General features: G+C 39.1%; 1 protein-coding gene across 5 annotated transcripts in view; it reads left to right on the top strand.

The window, feature by feature from the left end:
• The first annotated feature begins 10,028 nt into the window (after window positions 1-10,028).
• The window catches only part of agrn (agrin), a 234,243-nt gene continuing 218,546 nt past the window's right edge, over window positions 10,029-25,725 (top strand). For 3 of the 5 annotated variants that reach the window (XM_053240743.1, XM_053240747.1, XM_053240745.1), the window contains exons 1-2: window positions 10,030-10,520; window positions 12,195-12,456. In XM_053240743.1, coding sequence (XP_053096718.1) covers window positions 10,329-10,520; window positions 12,195-12,456 — 454 coding nt within the window. In that variant the 5' untranslated portion in view covers window positions 10,030-10,328. Of the gene's footprint in view, window positions 10,521-12,194; window positions 12,457-25,725 lie in introns of all 5 variants that reach the window. The other 2 variants (XM_053240744.1, XM_053240742.1) reach the window with 1 other exon arrangement.

Below are 25,725 nucleotides of genomic sequence, written 5' to 3'. Positions count from 1 at the left end.
GTTATCAGTGATTTCCCTATTCTTGGGCTGTAGCAGTATGATAAGCAGGGAGAAAGGTGATAATGTTGCCTCCTGCTGCTAGAGTTTGTCCTTTTACTCCTGTCTTGTGTGTGCTCTTAATTTGTAGTGCATCAGATTAGGAGAGTGAAAGTATTGGAGGCACTGGAAGGCAGACTCTTATCAAGGGGAAGATAAACCCAATGATTAGTTTCCTCTACTTGTCAGAGGTCAATACACAGGTTATTAAAAGAGCATCTTGCAGCATGTGTTGGGGATCTAACACATGCATAATCAACTAGAGTCCTGCCAGTCAACATAAGTTTTTTTTTTTTTTTTAGATATTTAAAAATGTAGAAAGGTAGCACTATGAATAATATTTATTACTGTTGTTACCATGAAATATTCTTCCTATCATTATTATTATTCCTACTGTGTCTCATGAAATTTGCCATTACTGCCTATTCATCTCCATTTCACAAATAACACCCACTCCATAAGCTACATTTGCAAGTGTTAGCTGTAGAAGTAGGTGTAATAAGTGCTGTGCTAAAATATACTATAGTGATGGTAAAGTGGGGTCAGACTGCAGGTGAGACCGAAGCATCATTACTGAAGAATTGTCTTAAATTTATACAGCAGAGAAGTGCTTAGATAGAGGAATGTGAGTCAGTAGGGTGAAATTCTGCACAGCGTAATAAACAAATGCGTGTAGGACGTCTCCTTGTGTGTAAGATAAGACATGCAGACATGGGATGCCTTTAACTCTTAAAAATTAATTTTTTTTTAATCATTTTTCAACAGTGAATGAATTTAATAACATAGAATTAGCAAGTACACATTATGTGGTTAACTAGCAGGAGAACATTAAGGACATTCTAATGATTAACCTTTTTAAAATTTTATCTATCTATACTTTAAACTACAGTATACTAACATAAATCTATAATTTGGGTAACACAAGGCCACTTTCATACTGGCCTTGTTAGTCACTATCATAATATAATTAAAAATAAAGGGAAAAAAGAATGCAAGAGCTTACTTTTCTTCTTCCTGTGATCTTCGAGAAATTTAGATGATGCAACTTCCTGTTGATGTGACTTGTGGAATATTCCAAATATTTTATAGGGGTGAATGTGTGCAAGTATTAGTGTTAAGAGAATTTTGTTGACAACTAAAATGTACATTTTTCATAACCTATAATGGATGGCTTATGGAAAAGGATGTATCAAGCATGAAATATTCAATAGATTCACACTTTAATGCAAAAAATAATAAGATATATGAAGTATTTTAATGATTATATTTCAAGGTAAAGTGTACTCGTAAATGCTGAAGATGGTTTATTCATGTTTTAAGTTATTTATTTATACATTTTGCATATTTCAAATGGTCTTTTACTTTTAATTTACATACATATTGGTAAATGTGGGCCACACATGGCACCCCAATAATGGAATGACTCATTCATATTGTACCAAATTGTGCTAAAATGTGAGAGAAACTCTGTGACAGACATTACATAAGATGTAAATGGTATCCAGCAATGTAATGCAGGTGTGCAGGGTGTGTGTTTAAGTGGGTGGTAAAGTGTAAGAGTGTGTGGTTTTGTAGGTTTTAGCAGAAACTAAGCACACATTAACTCGTTTATGGAGTAAGTTTAAAAAAAGGGCAATGTAGGAAATCTGGAGACCACATTCAGTGACCACGCTGGAGTCCACAGTGTGCCCAGATGGGCTGTGTTTGCTTGATTGTTTACAGTGCTTATAGGCTACAGGAAAGCTTTCACCTCTGGCCAAACACAAGATAAAGCTATCTGTCTTTCTCTCACCGTGTGCTGGAATGCAGCAATTTGCCACGTATTTTCTTGCCTCAGAAGAAAAGGAGGGAGAATAGAAAGAGAAATGCAGCACTCCAGGCTAGTGCGCAGTCTAGCACCAGGTGTAAGACATAACCTACAAAACAGAACAACATCTGCCCTAAACAGCCAGCACCTTCTGTTCTCTCATGTAAGAGAGTGATGGGGCAAACACAGCTATGTCTTCAGCAGTCGGCAGCTTTTCTCATCGCATGATTGGAATGAAACAGACCAAAACATGGCCTCATTCATGGCTCAGTCTAAATGTGCTTGTTAAACACACTTTACAAGAAGAACTTCATATTGTCTACTAATAAATTATTTACACTGCATACTGTTACCTGTTCATATTGTACACACATCTTACACGTAATTTATTAATCATATTGTGCACACTTTATTCCAATACACTCCTTTTTGCACATATTCATTTGTTCACATCACTCATAATGCACATATACAAATCTTTGCACATATTCCTATGTACATTTTTCATACAGCACATTTTAATATGGTCAATGATGGCTGGTTGTGATATTAGATAGAAAGGCTAAAATCTATCTAGCAATAGCTCAACATTTACAACATTTATTACTAACTGTTATGAGCATGTTATGATGTGGGACGAACTATTATACACATGTAAAGGCAGATACACTGCAAAACATTATATCTTAACAAGTAAATATATCTTGAATATAGGCAAATTCAACTAATATTTCTCTTTATAAGATTATTATAAGATTATTAAGCATATTTCTAGTACGTTTTAACTAATTTCAAGCTTGAAATAATCTTATTCTATTGGCTGATAATTTTGCTTATTTCAAACATTTTATTTCTAGAAATAAAATATCTGCCATCATAATAAGATAATTTAAAGCTTGAAATTAGTAAATATGCCTAGAAATAATAATATGAGATTGCTAATTGTGCCAATTTCTTTGAGATTAGCACTGCTAGCCCATTTATACCAGCTGCCTATGTTTATATACTGTATAATGTAGATATTCAGCACCCATCTCAATGTACATATACTGTATATCTTAGAGTTTTTCTTTCTACTGCACCTTCTTTGTACTGTTCAGATTTACACTGTACATTTTCAATCCTGTCTATATGTACAACCATCTCAGTGTACTTACATACTCTCTCTCTCTCTCAGTATATATATATATATATATATATATATATATACACATATACACCGATCAGCCATAACATTATGACCACCTGCCTAATATTGTGTTGGTCCCCCTTTTGCTGCCAAAACAGCCATGACCCGTCGAGGCATGGACTCTACTAGATCCCTCAAGATGTGCTGTGGTATCTGGCACAAAGACATTAACAGCAGATCCTTTAAGTCCTGTAAGTTGCGAGGTGAGGCCTCCATGGATCAGACTTGATGGCCAGCACACCCCACAGATGTTCGATTGGATTGAGATCTGGGAAATTTGGAGGACAAGTCACCACCTTGAACTCTTTGTCATGTTCCTCGAACCATTCCTGAACAGTTTTTACAGTGTGGCAGGCGCATTATCCTGCCAAAAGAGGTCACTTCCATTAGGGAATACTGTTGCCATGAAGGGGTGTACCTGGCCTGCAACAATGTTCAGGTAGGTGATATGTGTCAAAATAGCATCCACATAAATGCCAGGACCCAAAGTTTCCCAGCAGAACATTGCCAAGAGCATCACACTGTCTCCGCCAGCTTGCGTTCTTCCCATAGTGCATGCTGGTGCCATCTCTTCCCCAGGTAAACGATGCACACGCACCCGGCCTTCCACCTGATGTAAAAGAAAATGTGATTTATCGGACCAGACCACCTTTTTCCATTGCTCCATGGTCCATTTCTGATGCTCACCTGTCCATTGTAGGCGCTTTTGGCAGTGGACGGCGGTCACCATGGGCACTCTGACAGCTCTGTGGCTACACAGCCCCATACGCAGCAAGCTGCAATGCACTGTGTGGTCTGACACCTTTCTATCATAGCCAGCTTTAACTCTTCAGCAATTTGTGCTACAATAGCTCTTCTGTGGGATCAGACCAGACGGGCTAGCCTTCACTCCCCGCGCACATCAGTGAGCCTTGGGTGCCCATGACCTTGTCGCTAGTTCACCGGGTGTCCTTCCTTGGACCACTTTTGGTAGGTACTAACCACTGCATACCAGGAACACCCCGCAGGCCTGCTGTTTTAAAGATGCTCTGACCCAGTCATCTAGCCATCACAATTTGGCCGTTGTCAAAGTCTCTCTAATCCTTACGCTTGCCCATTTTTCCTGTTTCCAACACACCAACTTCAAGAACCGACTGGTCACTTGCTGCCTAATATATCTCAACACTTGACAGGTGCTACTGTAATGAGATAATCAATATTATTCACTTCACCTGTCAGTGATCATAATATTATGGCTGATCGGTGTATATATGTATATATGTATATGTATAGTATATCTGGTTAGATACTAAACTGCATTTTGTTATACTAGTAATAGTCAAAATGCAATGAATCTAATCTAATCTAATCTAATTTCAGTTGTTGCTTGAATTCAGTAGCCTTATTGCATCACTATCAGCAGCTTATCTGTCTTTCAGAGCCTTATTTAAGATATACAGGGTCACTGACATGCACAAAAGCTGATGTCAAGATGAAAATCTAGCAGGGAGTCTCTGAGATATTGTGTCATGCTCAGTGAAAAATGAATAGGCGTGAGGGGGTTGATGGATAATAATGATGGATGATTTTCTCAGTCAAAGATTAAAAATAATAAAAGGATGAAAGAGTTGGGGAAAATGAGAGATGATGTGCTATGTGTTCTCAGCAGGTCAGGACTGCAAGGTGCAAGAACACGCCTTGCTCTGAAAGGAAATGAAAGAAATGCCAGAGAGGGGAGGGCTATGGGGTTGGCTTTCATTCAAGCTTCAGACATGATAGAAAAGGAAAATTAATGAAGAAGGCAAAAAACAAACAAACAAACAAGCAAACAAAAAACTCAAGGTTCTAGGTATGAAGCTACAATTTTTGTGGTGTGTGTTTCATGTAAAAATGCTCAGTGCTCATTTTTTTATGTTACCTAAACACAGTTCATTGTCAGTGACGGAACATTGTTAAAGAAGGCTGAGGAAAAACAAGTTTAAGTATGAAGTCTTATTGAGAATAAATTAAAACAATAATTCTACAAATTATACTTTGTCTCTGCATGTGCCTCCAGGTCAGCTGCTTGTTTCCTTTCTACAAATATTTGTGTTGAAATATTTGTGGACAGTAAAAAAGCTGTCAAGTTGTAGAGCGAAATGATGAACTTTTATATATGATCGTATATATTAGAAATGTAATCGAATATGAATACATTATTTGGATTGAATAGATAATGTGTTCTAAATAGATACAAATACAGACATAAATAGACGGTTGAGCTAATAGTGTGCATCTAGACTGGGATTCTGTGGGATGCAATAAAAACGTTGGGAGGTTTTTAATTCCATGCAGGGGCAAGTCAGTGGTCAGATATGAAGCTTGTGGGACAAACAAAGACCACATTCATTCACATAAATGTGATACATTTACAGCATTAATTGATTCATACTTGATAACTGGCTGGTCAGGATTGCAGTGGTTTAAATTAGGTTATTGGTTTGTTTATGTTTTTGGAAATAGAACTAAATGTCATAGAAAATACTGCAGCCAGGAATGAACAAAAATAATAAGTGTGTGAGCAAGATTCAAAAATCAGTCATGTGCACATCTCTAGTTGGCCAATTTTGAACTCAAACTCGAGTGATGTAGCTGAGGTTGAGGAACTGTCAGAGCCAGAATACACACAGCATGCTGACAGTGTTGGCATTTATACCTTAATTAAAAAAAAAACAACTATTGATTGAGGCAACACACACTTCAGGTTTAAACCCGAATACAGATCAGATCCAGTTATTTGGAGCACTAAACAGATACAGACACAGACAGTGGCATCATTTTGTACCCCTAGGATAAACTTCACCTGTGTGGCTGTGGTGTTTTTCCTTTTTTTATACCCACAAATATATTCAGTTTCAAATAGTAAACTTACAGTGTTTTTTTTGTTTTTTGCCTCGAAATACTAAACTCCAAACTAGGTTCCACGATGGAATGAGCAATTATGAGAGGCAATATTTCTCAAATAAGGTCAAGTATAGTGGGCTTTATGTGGGTTGTATGCATATGCTACCTTGGAGAATCAGAGGCAGAGCTAGAGCAGAGAAAGAGGGAGTGTGGGCGTGCAAGGCTCTGGTTTAAAAGCAATAGGATTGGATTTGTGTAACTGGCTGTGTACCAGCTCAAGCTTGCTCATCTCACACTCGCAAGGATTCAGGTGATAAACTTGGGGCTTCATAACATCTAACTAAATTAGAGAGCATTTTTTATATCAGCAGTAGCTTAAAGTAGTTTGGTTTGCAACTTACTCATCACATTCTAGGACCAAAGGAGAATGTTTTAATGCTGGAGTTAATGTGAGTGAATTACTGACATATACATCATCTGTACGGAACATAGTACAGTAATTAGCTATCTTTTAGTAAGTATGAGATAATAAATGTTTTAGTTACAGTATCAAAAATAAAAAAATTGCATTTATACCACAACACTGTTGAGTTCTCAATTCTGATGGAGGTGGTGATTAACTTTTTATGACATCAGCTTTGAAAGTAGTTCTGGCTACAAGCCAAATAACAGATTTATACTAATGAACTTCATCTAACATTTTATCATTTCTATAGGAACAGCTTACACAGGCAATGTATGGTGGACAACTTGCATAAACTGATTAAAAATAACGTGGGAAATTGCTGCTTTGGTGAAATCTTTTGTGAGGAATTAATTATTTAACATTTTTGGAAGGAGTCTCCAGTGTCAGCACTTTATAACGGTCAGAGGTAAGACTCTTCCTTTGGCTTTACACCAACCCTTCATTGATTAATTTCCTACGACAGCAAGTTCCATTATGTTTTACTCATTACACCACCAGCAATTACCTTCATCATCAATTCACCATTGTATGCATAAATGTATAATGTATATCACATAGATAATAAAAACAAAACAAAAAAACTGAATCAGAAATCACTTGGTATGATGAATATCTATTTATATTTAACTTTAAATACAGACCTACAGTATATGGCTATGTCATGAAATTGTTAAGCCAACCATGTCATTTTTTTTCAACGTTATGATTTCAACATGCAATTTCCCCAAAGCTAAATGCTAAGTATGGTTTCATTACTTGTAACGTTTGAGCTTAAGAAGTACATTTTTTATGATACTAAATATGTCTTGGCTGATCAACTACATTTCACTACCATTTATTTCATGTAATTGTTTGACTACAAATGAGACTGCAAGAGTGTAAAAACGCAGCTGTCCTGCAAGCTCCAATGAGATGTTTACACAGCTATCATTGCAATTTACACTGCAAGCTTCAGACATCTTCAGATTAATGATGACAAACAGCACAAATAGAAATCACAGGACAAATCATGTTCTCCATAAATATATCAGTCTTACTTCCACACCCTGTTATTTTCCAAGAATAGATGGACGGCTAGTGAAATTACAGCTTTGGAAGGGTGGAAATTGACGCGCTGCCGGCTGCGAGCGCACACATGGCAGCGTTTATGGAGTTTGTGCATCATTATATCAACATCATCCTTTTCCTGCTGTCCCTCTCCTCTCCAAATACACGTGCTCTCCATGATAAAGAAAACTGATAGCAAAACAGAATTACCTGAATGACATAAATCCTAATGAATGCCCCCTTTATGCGCAGCTGGGGATTTAAAACATATTAGGATTGCAGAATATGTACAAGAAAGGGCTGGTGCTACATATTAAGATTGCTATTGTTTGCAGTAATAGGACACACTTTCGACCCGGTTAAAGAAAATTATTCAGGTTGCTCAGGTTGCTTTCTAGATCCATGTGAGTTTCCTCCTCGGGGTTTCTGGTTTCCTTCCATCTCCCAAAAAACATGCTAGTAGGTGGACCCTAGGTATGAGGGAGTGAGCGAATGTGTGTGATGTCCTGCAATGGAATGACGTCCCATCCAGAGTGTATTTCCACCTCGTGTCCAGTGATCCTGGGATAGACTCGGGATCCACCTCAACTCCGACCAGGATTAAGTGCTTCCTGAAGATGAAAGAGTGATTGATTATATATGGATTTCAATGCTGTTCATGAAAATTCCATATAATATTTTAGTGTCTGTGATTGTTTAAGATGCTCATAGCACACAATAAAACATTTTGTAATTTGTTACCAGGCTCAGTTGTGACCTGTTACAGCTTTCTGTGATTTCAGTAATATTGAAAAGACAAAAAGTCTTACTAAAAATATACTGTTTGATCCTATATTCATAATGCCTTGGTTCTCAAAGTGGGGTCTTGGTATCCCCAGGGGGCTAAGATTTTTTTTTTTGTTACAGTAGTGGAAGTCACATCCAAAGTTATTAAATATATTATTGAGTTATTATCATTAGTAGTGTGCTTGCCAGCTCACTTGAATTGAATGTCCCATTTTTTAATCCAAACTTGGAACTTCTAATCCAAAACAATGTCCCATTGTTTAATCCAAACTTCATTAACTCGACAACATGTAGGCCTATAAATAATGTCAACTTGAGTGTAATGAAATTTCAAACAAACGTTCTGTAAGTGGAGAGTTTAGGAATAACACCACTATGGCATCAACACTAGAAAACATAGTACTAAATTGGACCCTCTATTGTATCTGGGGTGGTACTTTATTTTTTTGTATAACTTTAATACCTACACTATATGGCCAAATGTTTGTGGACACCTGACCGTCACACCTATATGTGGTTCTTCCCCAAACTTTTGCCACATAGTTGGAAGCACACAGTTGTATGTCTTTGTATGCTGTAGCATTACAATTTCCCTTCACTGGAACTAAGGGTTCTATATGTTCTAGCATGACAATGCCCCTGTGCACAAAGCGAGGTCCATGAAGACATGGCGTGCCAAGGTTGGAGTGGACGAACTCGAGTGGACGAAATCTAGCGGAACGCCTTTCAAGAAGAGTGGAGGTTATTATAAGAGCAAAATGGGAACTAACCCTAACCCTAACCCCAACAAGCACATATGAGTGTTATGATCAGGTGTCCACAAACTTTTGGCCATATAGTGTCTATCTATCACCTTGGATACAGTGTGTTTCAAGTTTGATATAATCTACGAGACACAAACTGTCACACTATAACTTAATCAGAATCAGAATCAGAATGAGCTTTTATTGCCAAGTGTGCTCACACACATAATAATATGAGAGAATATACAGCACTGTACAGTAGACACAATAGGCTTAAAAGGAATAGATATACAGTATGTACAGATATAATACAGCTATGTGCAAGGTGAAGGCAATGGCAGAAGCATTAAGGATATGTGTACAAAACATTGTATCCACAGAGAGGTAATACATTAAGAAGGACCTAGAAGTAGTTAACTTAATTTATTAACACGAACACATTCTGTGCATAAAACAGTTCACGCTCTCACTTTCTCTGCATAAATACAACATATACTGTAAAGCAGTATACCTTTAAAAATGATTTAAGGTACATAAACAATAATTATCCTTTAAAAGTACACAACATGCATCTTTATAGGTAAATGATACATACTACAGGTAGAAAATGTGTACCCTTGAAGGTACCACTCTAGCAACAAGAAAAAGTACAGCTTAGTGCCCTTTTTTCTGAGTGATTATTATTATTATTATTATTATTATTAAACTTATACATGTTTTTATACATACATGTTATTATATATATTATTAGACATACATGTTTATGAAATAAATTGGTAGGGGGGGGGGGGGGGGGGGGGGGTATGTGGTATTTATTTGTCAGTTAAAGCACCCCTGCTGCAGAAAAAAAAAAAAAAAGTTGAAGTTGCCCTGGTATAATACACAGTTGCCCTGGTATAATACACTACTGAGGGAAAAGTCTGCTTTTTTCGTGATTGTCCTGCAGTCTTTCCGAGGGGTGGCGTTTTGCACCGCACTTCCCTCTCTCTCTCTCTCTCTCTCTCTCTCTCTCTTATCAGCAATTCAGATTGCATGCAAATAGGGAGCGTCACTCTCAAAGAGCTGAGTGTGTGTGTGAGAGAGTGTGTCTAAGTGTGTGTGTGTGAGAGAGAGAGAGGGAGAGAGAGAGAGGGGGGGAGAGGAGCCTGCTGGTGGTGAAACATTCCTTGGGAAAGAATTTTGCTCCTTTCTTCTCCTCCGGCTGCTTTAAACAGAGAGCAGCCCGAAAAGTAGGCGGCGTGCGTCCGAGCCAGTGCAGAGTGACAGGCGCGCAGCTCACACACTCAACTCAGAGCAAAGTCAAGCGTCCGGTCTGGATTCTCTCAGCACTGGGGAAAGGGGGGAAAGAAAGTCAGTAGAGTTTGATCACTGTGCAGTTTGGAGTTTTTAGGGATGATGAGAGGAGCGCTGCGCTTGCTCGGCTGGGCGCTTGTAGCCGGGCTGGCTTTGTGTCCGCGCGGCTGCCGGGCGAACTGCCCCGAGAAAAAGCTGCAGGAGCGCGAAGAGGAAGCGAACATCGTGCTCACCGGCACCGTGGAGGAAATCCTCAACATGGACCCGGTGCACAACACGTACTCCTGCAAGGTGAGCCTGGGCAAGAGCTTTCCGCTTTCACACACCTCAGTCTAATCAGTTTCCAGTGCGATCCACTTCAAATCTGACCTGAAGTTTCAAGTTGGCAGAATAAACTCTCTTTATACACCGAGCATCCGTATAGCCCACTGTTACAGTAAACCTGAACCAGGAGCACCTGAATGAGTTGTGTTGCCAGATTGATCCATATCACCCAATACTGTGCTAACAATTTTATTCAAACAATTGATCCTGCCTTCTCGCGCATTTAACAGGTGAATGAATTACAATAGCATACAATATCTGTTTATTACTGGGACCTGTTCAGGAAATGTCTCCAACACAAAACAAATATATGTTAATTTAGATGAATTTCTGGGCGTGCAGCGCTAAAGTGCAGTGCGCATGCGCAGACTAGCATTATTCATCAGAACACCTGCTATTTTTATAATGGTGCGTGAAAATTGTGTTTGGGTTAGTTTATAGTGAACTGGACACCCTCATTTTAAAAAAAAGAGACAACTAGAAATGCACAAACACCTGTCACACATTTAGTAAGGATATAAAGTTTGCCTCAAAGCCACATTCTGCTTGAATAAATAGTCAAAATTTTAATAAAAGCTTATTATACCTGTAATATCTATGGTACTCTGTGATACTGGACAATTTTTACACAATATTTTAGGCTATAGCTCCTGTTTAGTTTTTTTTTTCTATTTCTGGACCAGAAATTGAACTTTTGATATTTGAACGTAGAAATAAACTCTATCCAGGCCAATGTTCGTCCAGTCAACATGCTGTACATGCATATAGACATATGAGCTTCAGGTCAGCTTGATTACTGTCAGTCAGGATATCTCTTACACTCAACACTCACGGATTAACCTGTACACTGGAATGATCTTAATTCTTCCGCTCTAGGGCGTGTTTGTGTATATACTGATCAAGCTATATTTTTATAATGTTCATTTTTTATGATTATATTATCTCAACCTGGATTACTCAGCATGCACAACCTACAGAAAAAGGAACTGTGTGCGTAGGGACTATAAGAATGAAAAAGGAGTAGGCAAACACCTGAGTCATAATTTTCTTCAGATTTGTTAGATAAGCTGAGGAGACAACAAGGCTATAGACTTTTACGACATCTAGCGTGAGCATGTATAATTTTAAAACCTGAACTTTGATATGTTTAGAAGCACCTGCTATAAAACACTATACCTATACATAAAACAGTTAGTATTCATTATTATGTAATTATTGCACCGTTGTTCTGCTATATGTCATGGACACATGCGCTTTTGCACATTTAGTGTAAAAGTTGCCAGCCTGTCATTGCCCGGAGTAGAAAATCGCCTAATTGCTGGAAGAGTCCTTATTATTTTGTCATGCTCCAACATCCAGTGAAAAGAAAAAAGAAGTCTTAGCTTAAAGCCATAGTTTGAAGCATTCCCGACGTTCCCTTGAGATAGATGTACCAGACGATGACAGACAATGACTTAAGGTGTTTCTCTTCAAGGCAAATTAAATTACTTTGTTGCCATAAAACAGCTTAAAAGAGGTAGTCAGCATTTATTTTCCATTGCAGGAATAAAAACATTCTAAAGACCATTAGTATGTGATAGAATAATTATGCTATTGAATGCAGAGTTGTGATTTGATTGGAGATCTGCTCTGTGTCTGAAGGTGAGGGTATGGCGTTACCTCAAAGGCAAGACCATGGTCAAAGGACACCTGCTGCTGGACGGTGGGAACAAGGTGATGATCGGTGGTTTCGGGGACCCGGATATCTGCGACAACCAGGTGGCCACCGGAGACACTCGCATCTTCTTCGTCAACCTGGCCCCAGAGTACATGTGGCCCATGCACAAAAACGAGCTGATGCTTAACTCCAGCCTGATGAGGATTACACTGCGCAACTTGGAGGAGGTCGAACTTTGTGTAGAAGGTGAGCCAAGTCCAAAAGCTCAGACTTACTTTGCTGTTGGTGTTGAATGAGAATGAGAGTGTACTGACTGCTGCTGTCAGGGAAGTCGAGCAACCTGCAAACTTATGGATTAATCATATCATGAAATGATTCATGTATTAATTCATATGGCACCAGAGGTGCAAATATCTGCAGTATAGACATAGCATATACAATTATTGACTCTTTACTAAGGCAATATTGAAGACACCTGAAAGCTATGCTTTTTTTCAGCTGAAACTGTAGTCAGGCAAATAATGAATAAAATTTGCCTGGTAGAAAAGTCAATTCACTGACTTTATCTTGGTGAACTTTGACCTGTGAATTCACGAGCTTCGGTCTTGTAAGCTGGTCAGTAAACAATAGTGGAGGTGCATATTATTAAGTAACGAGCGTACCAAACATTTCCCTTGTTTTTTCTTACTGTTGCTTGGCACACACCTGGAAAAAAATTCAGAAAAAATTCAGTCTTGTCCTCCGAAATATGCTAGTGTTTTGTTGGAACATCTTTGGTACAGTCATAGTGTCTGAAACATGTGTGTGAAATCTTCTGGCCATCATTGCTGATTATAGCAGTTCATTTGTGAAACCTTCGGGATATCATATGTTCTGTCATGTCATTGACCATTCAGGTGTCTCTGAGGAGGGTGTATGCTTACTGACAAAGCAGCTCCAGGGCTTCTGATGACCCTGGGTGAAAGTCAATCCCCTGTTTCCTCCAGGACAGTCTTTTACACAATCAGAAGGGAACTACTAAAAATCGTAATGCATAACCCCAAGCTTTGAAGCTTGCACTGGAGCTGAGACCTCTCTCTCTCTGCCTTTTTCTGTCTTTTTTTCTCAGAGTGCTTGGCACATAAAAGGCTTAGCATTAAGGTTGTGAAAAGAACCTGGCCACCTATTTCATCTGAAATAGGTCTCAGCCGTAAGATCTTAAGCAGGAGGAAATGGAACTCAGAAGTGAAATAATAAATGAGACACGGCAAGTGACTTAGCTTTAAATAATTTTCCACAATGATTCCCTAGTGGACTGGAAAAAAAACGAAATGGTCTGTGTACAATAGCTTTGACGTAGTTAAATAATCACACAAGGTGGCCTTTTCAGAAGACAATTAACCCTTAAAATAAGAACATTACTGCCGATACTATCTTCAGTAACATCTGCAGTAGCCATGACTGTGTCCTTTGCTGTGAATAAATGAATTTGTAGCCTATCTTCTGTGAATAATTGAAAATGCAGAGATAACGTTAAATGCTGTATACCAGTAAGCAAGTGTGTTTCTCAGTATTTCTCATACATAAAGATTCTTCTATATGCTTTGTGCTTCACTCATGGCCGATACAGTGGCTTTGCTGGTGTAGGTGGTATAGATTAGTTTTAGGTATTATAGTTGTCAAGTAGCACAAACGTGGTTCTTTTAAACTATTCTTTTTATGTATTAAGATACACAAATATTTGTTGCATCAACCAGCTGTTGCAGGTTTGTTTCAGAGCCTATAATCACTCACAGTTGGTTTTATCCAGTTTTTGTGGGATGACTGGAATAAAGAATGTTCTCATCCATCATTTGTTTAATAAAATGTCAAGCTCTTAAGAAAGGTGAAGTGCCTTTTTGCCCTTTTGTCAGTAGGTTATATCCAGCAATTGTACACACAGCATGACTAAAAAGTGAGTGAGTCGTGTATAGAGAATAAGCCTTGGAAACAAGACTACACTTGCAGGCCTGTGTCATGTATCCGCTCCTCACTCCACACTTCTGACAGTTCAGATAGCACTAAGTAATGAAAGGATTCCTGGCGGGACCCGGGAACAACGTTGTCAAAATCAAACAACAAAGGGCTCTGTTAATGGAGAAAAGGTGGAAAAAGCATAAAGGACAAAGGCAAAGAAAGACAGTGCAGGAATGCTGGGTACAGGTGTTGACTGGAATGCTGACGATATGTTACTTGGCACTTCTTACCGTGGGAGTGTGACCGAAGACCACAGGAGAGGCCTAGAGGCATTGTGTTCTCACTCTCACTCCTGCAGCCTCCCCATGGCCACAGGCTGCACGCAAGGGCTCTTGGCTAATGCTGTTTTTAGTGTGAAGTGCACAGCACTAAAAGCCTTACTAGATGACCTTTAAAAACTTTCTCACTCCCTCCTGAATAATGTACAATGTGCCTGGTTGTTGGTTTGCTTTAAAGGAAAACTACACCTTGAAACACATTATGTTATATGTTTTTATAGAAATAGTTGTCATCTGCTGGTTGGTGCTGTATTTTTATTATTCCTATGAGAAGCTGGTGGTTGGGTGCCATGCTGACGTCACAGTGGGACATTGCTAGGGCATTTACAATGGCGTTTAATAGGAGAAACAGAGCAAATGAGCAAGAGCTTCCTTTCTCACTCACCATTTTCCAGCAAGGATCAATGTCATATTAATGAGAAATCCAACACAGGAGTAGTGGAGACAGCAAAAATTAGACTTAAAGATCCAGAATGCAATGTGACACAATGGCTTGGAGTAACAGCAGAGACTTGGTTAGTTAGCGTTCTACGAGGTGACAGACGTAATGGTGATGACGGCGGTAATCACATTACAGTTGAATCTTTGGAACCTGATCTGTTTGAGCAGAGTGTGCAGATGAGGAGATGAGAGAGCTGGACTGCTTCATCAGTCTCTTTATTTAGACATGAAGAAAGGACTAAATCCTACTGGCACCGCTATCAGAAAGCAGATGAATGGTGTTGTAGGTAATGCAGGAAACCGATGATCAAAGTGAAAATAAACCATTTTGACGACAGAAGTTTAAGCCAAATACCTCAGAATTTTATTACGAAATGAATCTTGAACGCCGTTCAAGATCGCATTAATATGATAAGAATAATATGCAAGTCATTAAGGGTGGATTTTTCCTATAAATCATACATTTTGTTACTGGCTCTATTACCAGATGGCCTGTTGTAATGATGAACATGTATGTCATGCTGAGGAGTGTTCCAGGTTGTGTGTGTCTGTAGTAGGCTTGCCTCGGTGTGAGCCTCCTACAGTATGCTTCTGGTCTGTGGAAGCACTTCCCTTTGTTCTGGCTGTTTGTGTAAGGAGGAGGTTAGGAATGTCTCTGATTCCTTACTGCACAAAGGTTGACCCCTCTGCTGGCCTACCATTAAGCTCAAGCGGGTAATGATTAATACGTAAGAAATCATTGATGTGAAGGACTTTTCTTGCTAATGGTCCTTGTATGAAACTCTTAAGTTAGGCTTTTCCTAGCTAGTGACTTAATTAAAACGTCTCCTGTGTGCTGTTTCACCTGGAGTTCTTTTTTAGCTCAAGTATTTTATGACATTTATGAGATTTGCTTGGGATAAGAATGAATTATTACTGGATATGTTGTGTAATATGAGCAGGGTTGCATGAAAGTTTATGGTAATGCAGGTGAAAACGTTTTATTATTCAAAAATAATATACAGTAGGTGAAACCACATTAGTGAAGGCCATTCCCTCCTGCTATATGTTTTGCTTGGCTGAGTCTTTGTTAAGAATACAAAGTTACACCTATACACATTATCTTGTTAATAGAATTGGATTGTAAGTTATGTAGCGGGTCTTTTATGCCAGTGTATCGCCTGCAGCCTGACAGAACCTATAGAAAATAACCTTGTTAAATGATCTTTTTGGTCATATAAACCAAGAGAAATATCTTTTCGTTGTGGTTTTGTCCTAGCTATCATCAGCTATTATTACTCAACACTTCAGTTCACAATCACCTTCTTCGCAACCTAAGATGCTAAAGCACTCATTAGTAGTAGACACTATATCCGCCTTTGTTGCAACTTTCTGACTAGTAATGATCAAGCTTAGTTTGCATGGTCAACACGCGGTTGTAATGAAGGTTAAAACAATCAGTTTGTGTAAAAATCAGGTGTATTTAGAATGCACGTAAATTTTCCCTCATTTTTCTCCAGAATTTGGTTACAACTGGGGAGGGTCAACGCTAGCACATGCTTTCTTCAACATACATGACGCCAGCCACATGCATCTTTTTGATACTGCTGCTTGTGCAGCATCACAGGACAGTGTAACACACTTGGAGGAAAGCACTATTTACCCTCGTCCACGTACACGAGCTCACAAACACCCTGAGACTGTAGACTGTAGTGATCAGTTCCCTTGGCCTTACTCTTAGCATGGTTCAACGCTGGAATGATTTGCACGGATTGTAAAGTAATTGGTGGGGGGGTGGGGTGCTAGATTGTTGCAAAGTAGTGTGAGTGGATAGCTAGGAAAGAAGTGAAGCTGGCAGAGAAAAGATAATTAAAGCGTGGAGGAGAAAAGCAACAGAGTGACACAGGACTGGAATGCACCTTTTTGCCAGCTTCCTGTAATCTCTTGTGTTATTACATTTTTTTAAGATTATAATTAAGATTCTGAAGGTGGCATGCCTGCTTGGAATTATGATGAAGCACTTGGAATAAAAAGGTTGTGAAAGACAAAGAAAGAAATGTTAGAGGTCCTTTCTCCACCTGTCTTTTCATTCGTAGTCACTTATTCTATATGCAAGACAGGTTTATTTTAGTTCACTGTAATTTTTGGAATTTTTTATCCGCCAACTCCTGGTTAGTCATTAATACATGAATGTGGGTTTGACTTCAATGCATTCAACGGTTCAATGATTCAATGCATCAGTCTTTGAGGTTGTGGATTTTTACCCCCGTGCTACCATCTCAGCTTTATTATCAGTGTCATGTTGCCATTGTCCATCAGACCACGAAGGACTCTGTGATGCCATTAAACCATTTAAGCAGAAAGCTTTTTCATGTTCAAATGACTACATGTCAATCAAATAAGGTGTCTTTTTTAAACCTTTAGTACAGTGTCTAAAAGTGTTCTGATACCTTTGAGACCTCACCATGGCATGGTTTGAGATGCGGTCAAGTTCCGCCCATGAGGAGGAAGTACTTATTTGGTCGCTCGGTTTTCATGGCTTAAATGCGAAGTGAACCGGAAAAGCCCTCAGATTCCAGACACAAAAGGCTGAACAGAGACCAAAGCATGGGGCTTTGTGGGATACAGCTTCCCTGAGATCTGTGACTACATTCCAACTTGGACTTAGTGCTAAAGAGTCACAGCTGCTGTGTCCAGTGTGGCTAATCAGAGAGCATTCAGGGATGTGCTCCAAGAGTTTACGGATGCCCAGCAATTATTTGTTTTTGTTCCCTCAGTTTAGTTTTGCTTAATGACTTAATCTTAGATGCTTGCTTCTGATGGAAAATATTTAGTTTGCAAGATTGAATGAGTTGAAATTCAGCTTTCTGCTTCCTATTAATAAGTCAGAGTAATTTGTATCATGGTTTTCATTTGAGTTAATTTAGGTTTACATGAATGGAAATACAAAGTGAAAGAGCTATCAAAGGTTTTTTGGTGATGTAGTTGGGAAAAACTTATGGAATAGGAAATGTGCCTGTACCATCTAGATTAAAATTTAAAAATCTGAATTTCATATTTTTATTTGAATTTATAAGTAAAGATTTTATAGTTGAAATCATATTCGTAATTGTAATTGTTATTGTATTGGCTTGAATTTGCGTGTAAGGTTTTAGTTTTATAATAATCAGGCATAGAAAAAACCCAAATTCAGTTTTTGATGACACAGTCTATTTCCAATTCAATTCTTCAAATTCTAAATTTTCAAATTTTCCAAAACACTACATCTAGGGACAAAAAAAAAAAGCAAAAGACGATTATAATTTGATGTAATTCAACTATAGAATTTCAGTTACAAAGTACACAAATTCAGCATTGTAAGTTTTAATTCAGATTGTAGTGGCACAAGCAAAGCACCAAGAAAACATTTAACAGCATGAAGTACGGTGACCTATAGCAAATGATTATCAGTTTCAGTATTGCAGCCATAAACTTTGAAATTCAAGGAAGGTAGAGAGAGGTCAAAAGGTCACTGGGGAATATACAATCCACTTTTACAGTTTGTTTGTTCAATTAGCTAGTCCTGGTGATTGGAGTGGTGTTGGGTAAGAGCTTGTTTAGTCTGATGTAATGACTGCAAGTGGCGAACACACGCTAAAGGATGACTACGCAATAACGAGATTGAGATTATAAACAGGAATGCGATTGTGTAGGAAGGCGAGGTGGGCCGGGGTTGGTAAATGTTCAACATAACCTTCTGGTATTCTCTTGTGTATACTTGAGCTGTGTAGGGGTAGAGTGTAATCCAAATTTTACAGACACCAAAATTTGACTTGTTGTATCAACGTAATTTCAGAAAAAAAAAACATATATTCAGTAGTTTCATTGCTCACATTCGTTTGCCATCACCCTCTGTCCTTGACAGCCAACAGCCAATCAGAGTAAAACTATGGGAAGGAACAAATGTGATTGGTTAAGCAGAGCAAAGGCAAAGAGAAGGCAGATCTTACCACCTTCTGTTAAAAAATAACACGAGTCTATTCCTAGAAATGAACTAAACTTGATTAGATGTTCTGCCTAATGAACCGTCTGCTGCTATTTACTCTGCTCATTTTTATTCAGTAGTTTTATGTGTAAGAACTCAGCAGGATATTTTCCTCATATGTGAAAACCTGGATAGTAAAGGGTTTTATGGTCGATATTGTCTGACAATAATTATTAAATTTTTTTTTTTTTAACTATTTGTCTAAGGACACCCAGGCACCTGACTCTGTATCCTTACTGTGGACTATCCCGGAACTGAAATCCCTTTTTAACTCCACACCTTAAAGTGCTTAGCCTCATTTAAAACAACCTCATTCAAAGTCAGCATCAAATGTTCCAGCATAGCAGAACCATAGCAAAAGTGAGTGTGGAATATAAATAGATTGATTGAAATAAGTATGAGATGCTTCAGACGGAGAAGATTGAAAAGGCTTAATAGCCACATCACGGCTCGCAAATGTGCTGCTTGGAATACAGCGTTTGTGTTCTTGTTAACTGCATGTCAGCATGTCTTATCCGCTGGACATGAGCTTTTCCAGATTGTCCTATCTGCAGGATGTTGATGATGTTTGTTGGCAGGGGGTCGGAGACTGTTGTGGAAGGATGCTAGCTCCTTCCCATGCTCCTTTACTTGTGCTTTCATGTCTGGATATTTTCCTTTGGTCCTTGATGTGTCATGGTGTCTTCACTTAGGACTCCAGCCAATGTGCTGTCAAGGGAACATTCAGTTGGACCGTACTGCTTCTACTCAAGACTCATAAACCTCACTGTGTACTTTATGTCCACTTGAATAATTAAGATACATATAAGAAAAAGACTTTTTTAAAAATGTGTAGTGGCATGTATTTACTGGTCAGAAACGCTCCTATTGAATCTTATTTTTCCCCAGATTCAGCTTTTGACATCCTCCAAATTCCCCAAATTCAGCTTTTAACATACCAAAATGAAAACAGATTAGATCATACCTGTATTTCTGATTGCACAGTGACACCTTACAGGGTCTCTGGCTTGATCCTGAGCTCGGGTTACTGTCTGTGTGGTGTTTCGCATGTTCTCCACGTGTTTGTGTGGGTTTCCCTGTTCCCTGGTTTCCTCCCATCTGCTGGTAGGTAGACTGACTATGCTAAATTGCCTCTAGGTGTGAGTGTGTGTGTTTGTGTGTGTTTGTGTGTGTGTGTATGTGTGCATGCTGCTCTGCAATGGATTGGCATCCCATCCAGGGTATATTCCCTCCTTGTGCCCAGGGCTCTGGAGAACACTGTGTCCCTGACCAGGATAAAGCAGTTACTGAAGATGAATGAATAAATGTCATTTTAATGTCTTTAATACTAAGAAGCCTGGAAACTGAAATTGTTAACCATGTTGTGTTTTGAAGAGAAGCATCTACTTCCCCTCTTTGTGCATGAGACTGTAGGTGCTCATTGTCCTTGTGTCTGTGGGGCTTTGCTCATCAATGTGTTTACCAGCCCTCCAGAATTATCATCTGATCTGGACTAGTTGTTGGGTTCCAGCTTGGCCCCAATCCTCCCCAAATGTCCAAACTTGCATGCGTGTCAAAGTTTTAATCTAATATCCGATTCCTATGTCTCAAATCCATAATTCCGTCTGTGAATCAAATCATAGGGCCCTAGCTGCAGAATGTGTCCCCATTATTCCCACAGTCCTTGTCACCAATCTTGGCTGTGCATACCTGTAATTACACTGGAATCTGGGCTGTAAAGTGTAATAAACACCAGGTGTAACACTGAGGTCCATGCGCCAGACCTGACTTACTTCAGCTAAACTCTTCCCAAAACCCATCAGTTCTACTGAAGAGAAAACTATCTCTATCCCTATACCTGCTTAGATAAACCAATAATAAAGGTTCATTCAGGTCTTAAACACATTTATATCTTTCATACAGCGATACTTGTTTTAGAAAAAAGAAGCGGACTCAGTGTAGCTTGTTTGCTTTGGGGTGGCAAGTTGCAACTTAATCACATAATCCAGATTTCTAGCTTTGTTAGAGAGTCCCGGAACATTCAATTATTGTGAACAAGAAATGCCTACTTTCACAGAAAGAGGCAATTTGATTGACATGGCAGATGAACAACCACAGGCATTACAATAGCCTGTTAGCATACATGCAGAAGATCTCATTTACTCACCACTACCCAAAGCATACTCTTGAACAACAACAATTAAAAATGGGATTTTGTTAGTCTCATCCAGTGACTTGCTCCAAAAAGCTTGTTGTGATCACAAGGTGATGAAAACCAGCACACAAACATGTGTATACATAGAATTGTGGACAAGATTGCAGTTTGCGTGCTTCATCATGCTGAAGATTGTGGCCAGAAAAGTGTACAAAAGATATCACACTCCTTGTCCCACGCACGGGATGTCTGAGGCTCAGACTAGTTACGTCTACTAGTACATCTACATACTAGTGACCTTATGTGCTGTACTAGTTGTAGTTGTTTCTCAGCTCAACCTTTTGTAGGCTAACAATTCTCAGACGTACAGTGGAACTGCATTGAAGATCAGTCTGAAGGGCAACCGCTCCCCTGCGGCAAACGATTTGTTTGGCTTAAATGAAGTCAAGCAGAAATGTTGTTGTTTTACCTAACAATGGCAAGGAAGTGCTGGCTTGCAGAGGCAAACATAGATATCTGGCATGTCAGACAAAGACACACACAGATACACACTCTCCAGTAAAGCACATTTTTAAAAAGTAATTTTTCCATTCTCTCAGACTTGTATGAGGATATACAATGAATTCTTGGCTATTGGCTCAAACAGTCAGTTTGTGGCAAACAGGTCTTTAGAGAGGAAAGCTCTCACTGCTACCCTGTTATTATGAAACCAAACATGTGGCACTTACAACTGTAGACTTACAACAGGCTTTGTGTAGAAGTTGGCCAGAACTGAGATGTTTGTTCACTTTGTCTTGACCATCATTTATCCATTCATACACATCTATTAAGTGTTATGTAACACCTGATGTCATTAAAATGAAAGATAACTAATAAGTCGAGATGACTTAAGTGATCTGTTGAAATATATTCGTTAAGGCTGTGTCAGCTCCACTGATCTGCTGAGGCCAGAGTTAGAACAGAGGAGCCTAATGAGGAGCCCACTGACTCTGTGATGACTGAGCGTAGAACAGAGGAGCCGAGAGGGCAATGGGGCAAAGAGATTGAAAAGGAGAGAAAGAGAACACAGCCAGCACTGCAGTTTGAGTTTGTGCATGCTTGCGCAGAGATGAAGTCACTCGGAGCGAAGCCTCCTGCTTGTCCCTTCCCCCGGTTTGCTGGGTATCAGTGTTCTCTGGCTTTTCTTATGTGGTGTCGGGACAGCTGAAAGGAAGAGGGGTTTAAAGGGTAGAAATTCTTTTGTCTACTTATCTCCTCTCCTCACACACAGGACGGAATTCTGCAGTGTTTTTATAGACACATAGACCACGTGCACGTAGCCTTGGATACAGAACACACACACACACAATCATCTTTCCTCATTTGTATCTCCTCTAATGAGTTTATTAATTATTTGAGCAGCTATTGATTGCATTGAATACTGTAGCTTCCTTGAGCAAGACCCAAAAACAAGTGCGCCAATACTTTTTAAGCTTTAGTGAAAATACAGAGAAGCAAACTTTCACTTAATGACAGTCAACTATGCCAATACTTTAATCTTTTGTGAAATTACAGAGGTTTGAGTGCAGATGTTATCAGACCACGTTAAAATCTGACAAAAACGAAAGAATTTTTACATTTTCTGTGGCTAAATCTTAAATATATTTCTACACTATGCATACAGGGAACTAACTAGGATGTACAGCACCATTAGTATATGTATGATATGCATCAGTCTCTGTGAATGTGTTCAACCAATCAACAGTCTGCTTTTAGCACTTAGCATGCACTGGCCAGACGGATGGCTGAATTCAACATGGGTGCTTAGGTATGGCACAGTTCACTTGGTGGTGCATCGTTTGGTAGAAAAGCCCCAGTTGTAAAGCAATTCAGTGATTCATTTATGTGATTAAAGTGGGCGACTCACCTTCTGCTGCTGTGGATGGTGCTATGTGGATACGTGGATGCTTCTTAAAAAGGTTTATCCCCAAGTGAACCCCACTCTTGTTTCAGTGAATACTGCAGTTTTGTACTATATAAGGACTGCTGTTATAATCATAAAAACTGTCCTGTGCTCCTATTTAATATACGCTCATACTGAACATCCTTTCAACACACTTAGGGCTATGAGCATTTATTCTCCTATAATTGTATACTGTATTGATTTATAATCCCACTATCAGGTATCACCCAGAAGAGGATTTGTTCCTTTTTGAGTCTGATTCCTCTCAAGGTCATCTCAAGGGTTTTTTTTCTCTCTGGCTTGATCATCAGGGATATAAATCTACATCTGGATTTCTGTAAAGCTGCTTTGTGACTACTGTTAACAGCACTATGCAAATAAATTGAATTGAACTGAATTATGTTATATTAGTTGTTCCACATGTATTATCCTTCATGGACAGCAGTACAACCTTTTTCAGATGCTTAGGGAAAAAAATCCTTTGTAATGCTAAATTTGTTGTGATCTTCTCTATCTGCACTGGTAAAGGCACACAGTTGGCAAAAAACACATTAGGTGCACTTATATGTGCAGTATAGAGTGGAGATATTGGAGTGACAGAACATAGCTGGAGACAGAAAGATTTGCTTTTGTTAGGGATGACATCGCTCATCACTCAGAGATGAATTAAAGGCACATTTACAGTATACATATTATCAACCAAGATACCTTATAGCATTATTTTATACAGAACATAATGATGCCACTTGGCCCACATTTGCGTCAACCATCTCCACCTGTACAATGAATGGTTGTCTAAGAAGAAAATTTTTTGTTTTTCCACCATTTTGTGTAAACTCAAGAGACTGTTGTTTGTGAAATTCCCAATAGATCAGGAGTTTCTGAAATTTTCAAACCAGCCCATCTGGCACCAACAACCATGCCATGGTTAAATTCACAGAGATCACAGAGATTTTTCCTCATTCTGATATTTGGTATCTGTATCTGCATAATTTTATGCATTGTGCTGCTGCCACATGATTGGCTGTTCGGATAACTGCATAAATGAGCAGGTTACAGGTGTTCCTATTAAAGTTAGCAGTGTGTGTATAATATATATCGATATCTCTTAAGGCTACCTAGATTTTTTATATATTAATGTATAATTAACCTGTGCAAACTGGACTGCTGTGGTTGAGGATGTCTTCATTTCTAGTGTTCACCACACAGTGACACCATCAGTATTTGAATGTTCTTTAGGTTTCCAGACAAAGCATATCTTGCTTTTGTAATTCAACTACAGTACCATTTTTAGATGTGTTTAGAGGCTTCTTGGCTTTGCTGTTCCCTGTTTTGGAAGTTCTATGTGCATTGCTGAGGCAAAGCTGTGTAATTAAACCATTAAGTAGGATTTGCGAGAAGAAGAAGGGTGAGTGGAAATCCATTCGTGATTCCTGTGGAATTCCCCAGTGCTACTGTGAGCTTAGGGTCATGTAGATAGAGTTTGGTCCAGACTGATGTTATCAACAGTGAGTATGTTTGTAGTCCTGCACCTGTGTGTGAGCATGTATGTATGAGGGTGTGTGTGTGTGCGTGTGTGTGTGTGTGTATACCTGAGGCAGTAGATATGGCTGTGTGGGTTAGGTCCAGGGCAGGTGAGTGCATGCTTCCACTTTATAAATTCCATTTCCTAAAATGGCAGCTCGCCTAAGAGAGAAGAAAAAATTCTGCTTTTGCCTTTGTCTCGGCCACTTTTATCAAGAGAACAGGGAAGATTTGAGTTCATGCAATCGATGAGAAGCGATATTTCACTTTAACTGTCATATATATTTTCTGGCTCTAATGTTTCATATTGTCACTCTTTACAAATGGTGTTCAGTAACACCTTTTTAACCTGCTGCCTTTCAAAGATAGTCTGTCTCTAGGTTCTTTCTCTGCCTGCACGTCTTTCCATCTCACTAACAAGGGCTGGAGAAATGTGCTTGGTCACAGCGTGAGATCGACAGGCTAGCTGAGGGACCACTGGCTGACCTCGTGGGGGAGGGGTCTGAGGGGCTGCAAAAGACGGACATTTGCAGTTTTCTTCACTGTGTAGTTGTCAACCAAGTGCCTCTATCAGTGTCTAAACTAATGTTAGCATGATCATGCAGATATGGAGCAACATTTACATCTTTGCTAAATGCCAAATGAGGAAGATAATACACAGAAGTGTATGCAGACCTAGAAAGCAAATGTTGAATAAATAAATATAAATTGTGCTTTTATTTAAGTGTTTGTGATATGCTTAGCGATTCTGGGGATAATTTGTCAGTTGGTGTTATATTTCGAGTTATTCCCTAGAGAAGTCAGCAGTTGTCTGCCTTGCCAATGTCATTGCTGGTGCAGTTACAATGATATTTAGTAGGAGAATCTCAAACATAAAGGATAATGGTTATGTTTCACTACCAGTGTAGCTCCTAAAAATGAAAGAGCAAGAGCTTCAGCGATGTTCTATGTAATATTAATGAGAAATCCAATGTAGAGGAGACAGCAAACGTTGGATTCAGACAGCTATATGAAGCAATTGCACTAGTTAGCGATCTCCGAGATGACAAGTACAGTGGTGCTGACAGCAGTGTTAGCATGAAAGTTGAAGCTTTGAAACTTAAACTCCGTTTGAGCAGAGTGTACAGATGTTCTCATGAGAGAGCTGGACAGAGCTGGAAGTACTACAGCACTGCTGCACCTGTTGCTTTAGGTAGAC

This window comes from Pangasianodon hypophthalmus, chromosome 16 (genome assembly GCF_027358585.1).
Source record: "Pangasianodon hypophthalmus isolate fPanHyp1 chromosome 16, fPanHyp1.pri, whole genome shotgun sequence".
NCBI classification, from domain to species: Eukaryota; Metazoa; Chordata; class Actinopteri; order Siluriformes; family Pangasiidae; genus Pangasianodon; species Pangasianodon hypophthalmus.
Note: the sequence above shows the minus strand (reverse complement) of the source record. Positions and strands in the feature narration are given on the sequence as shown.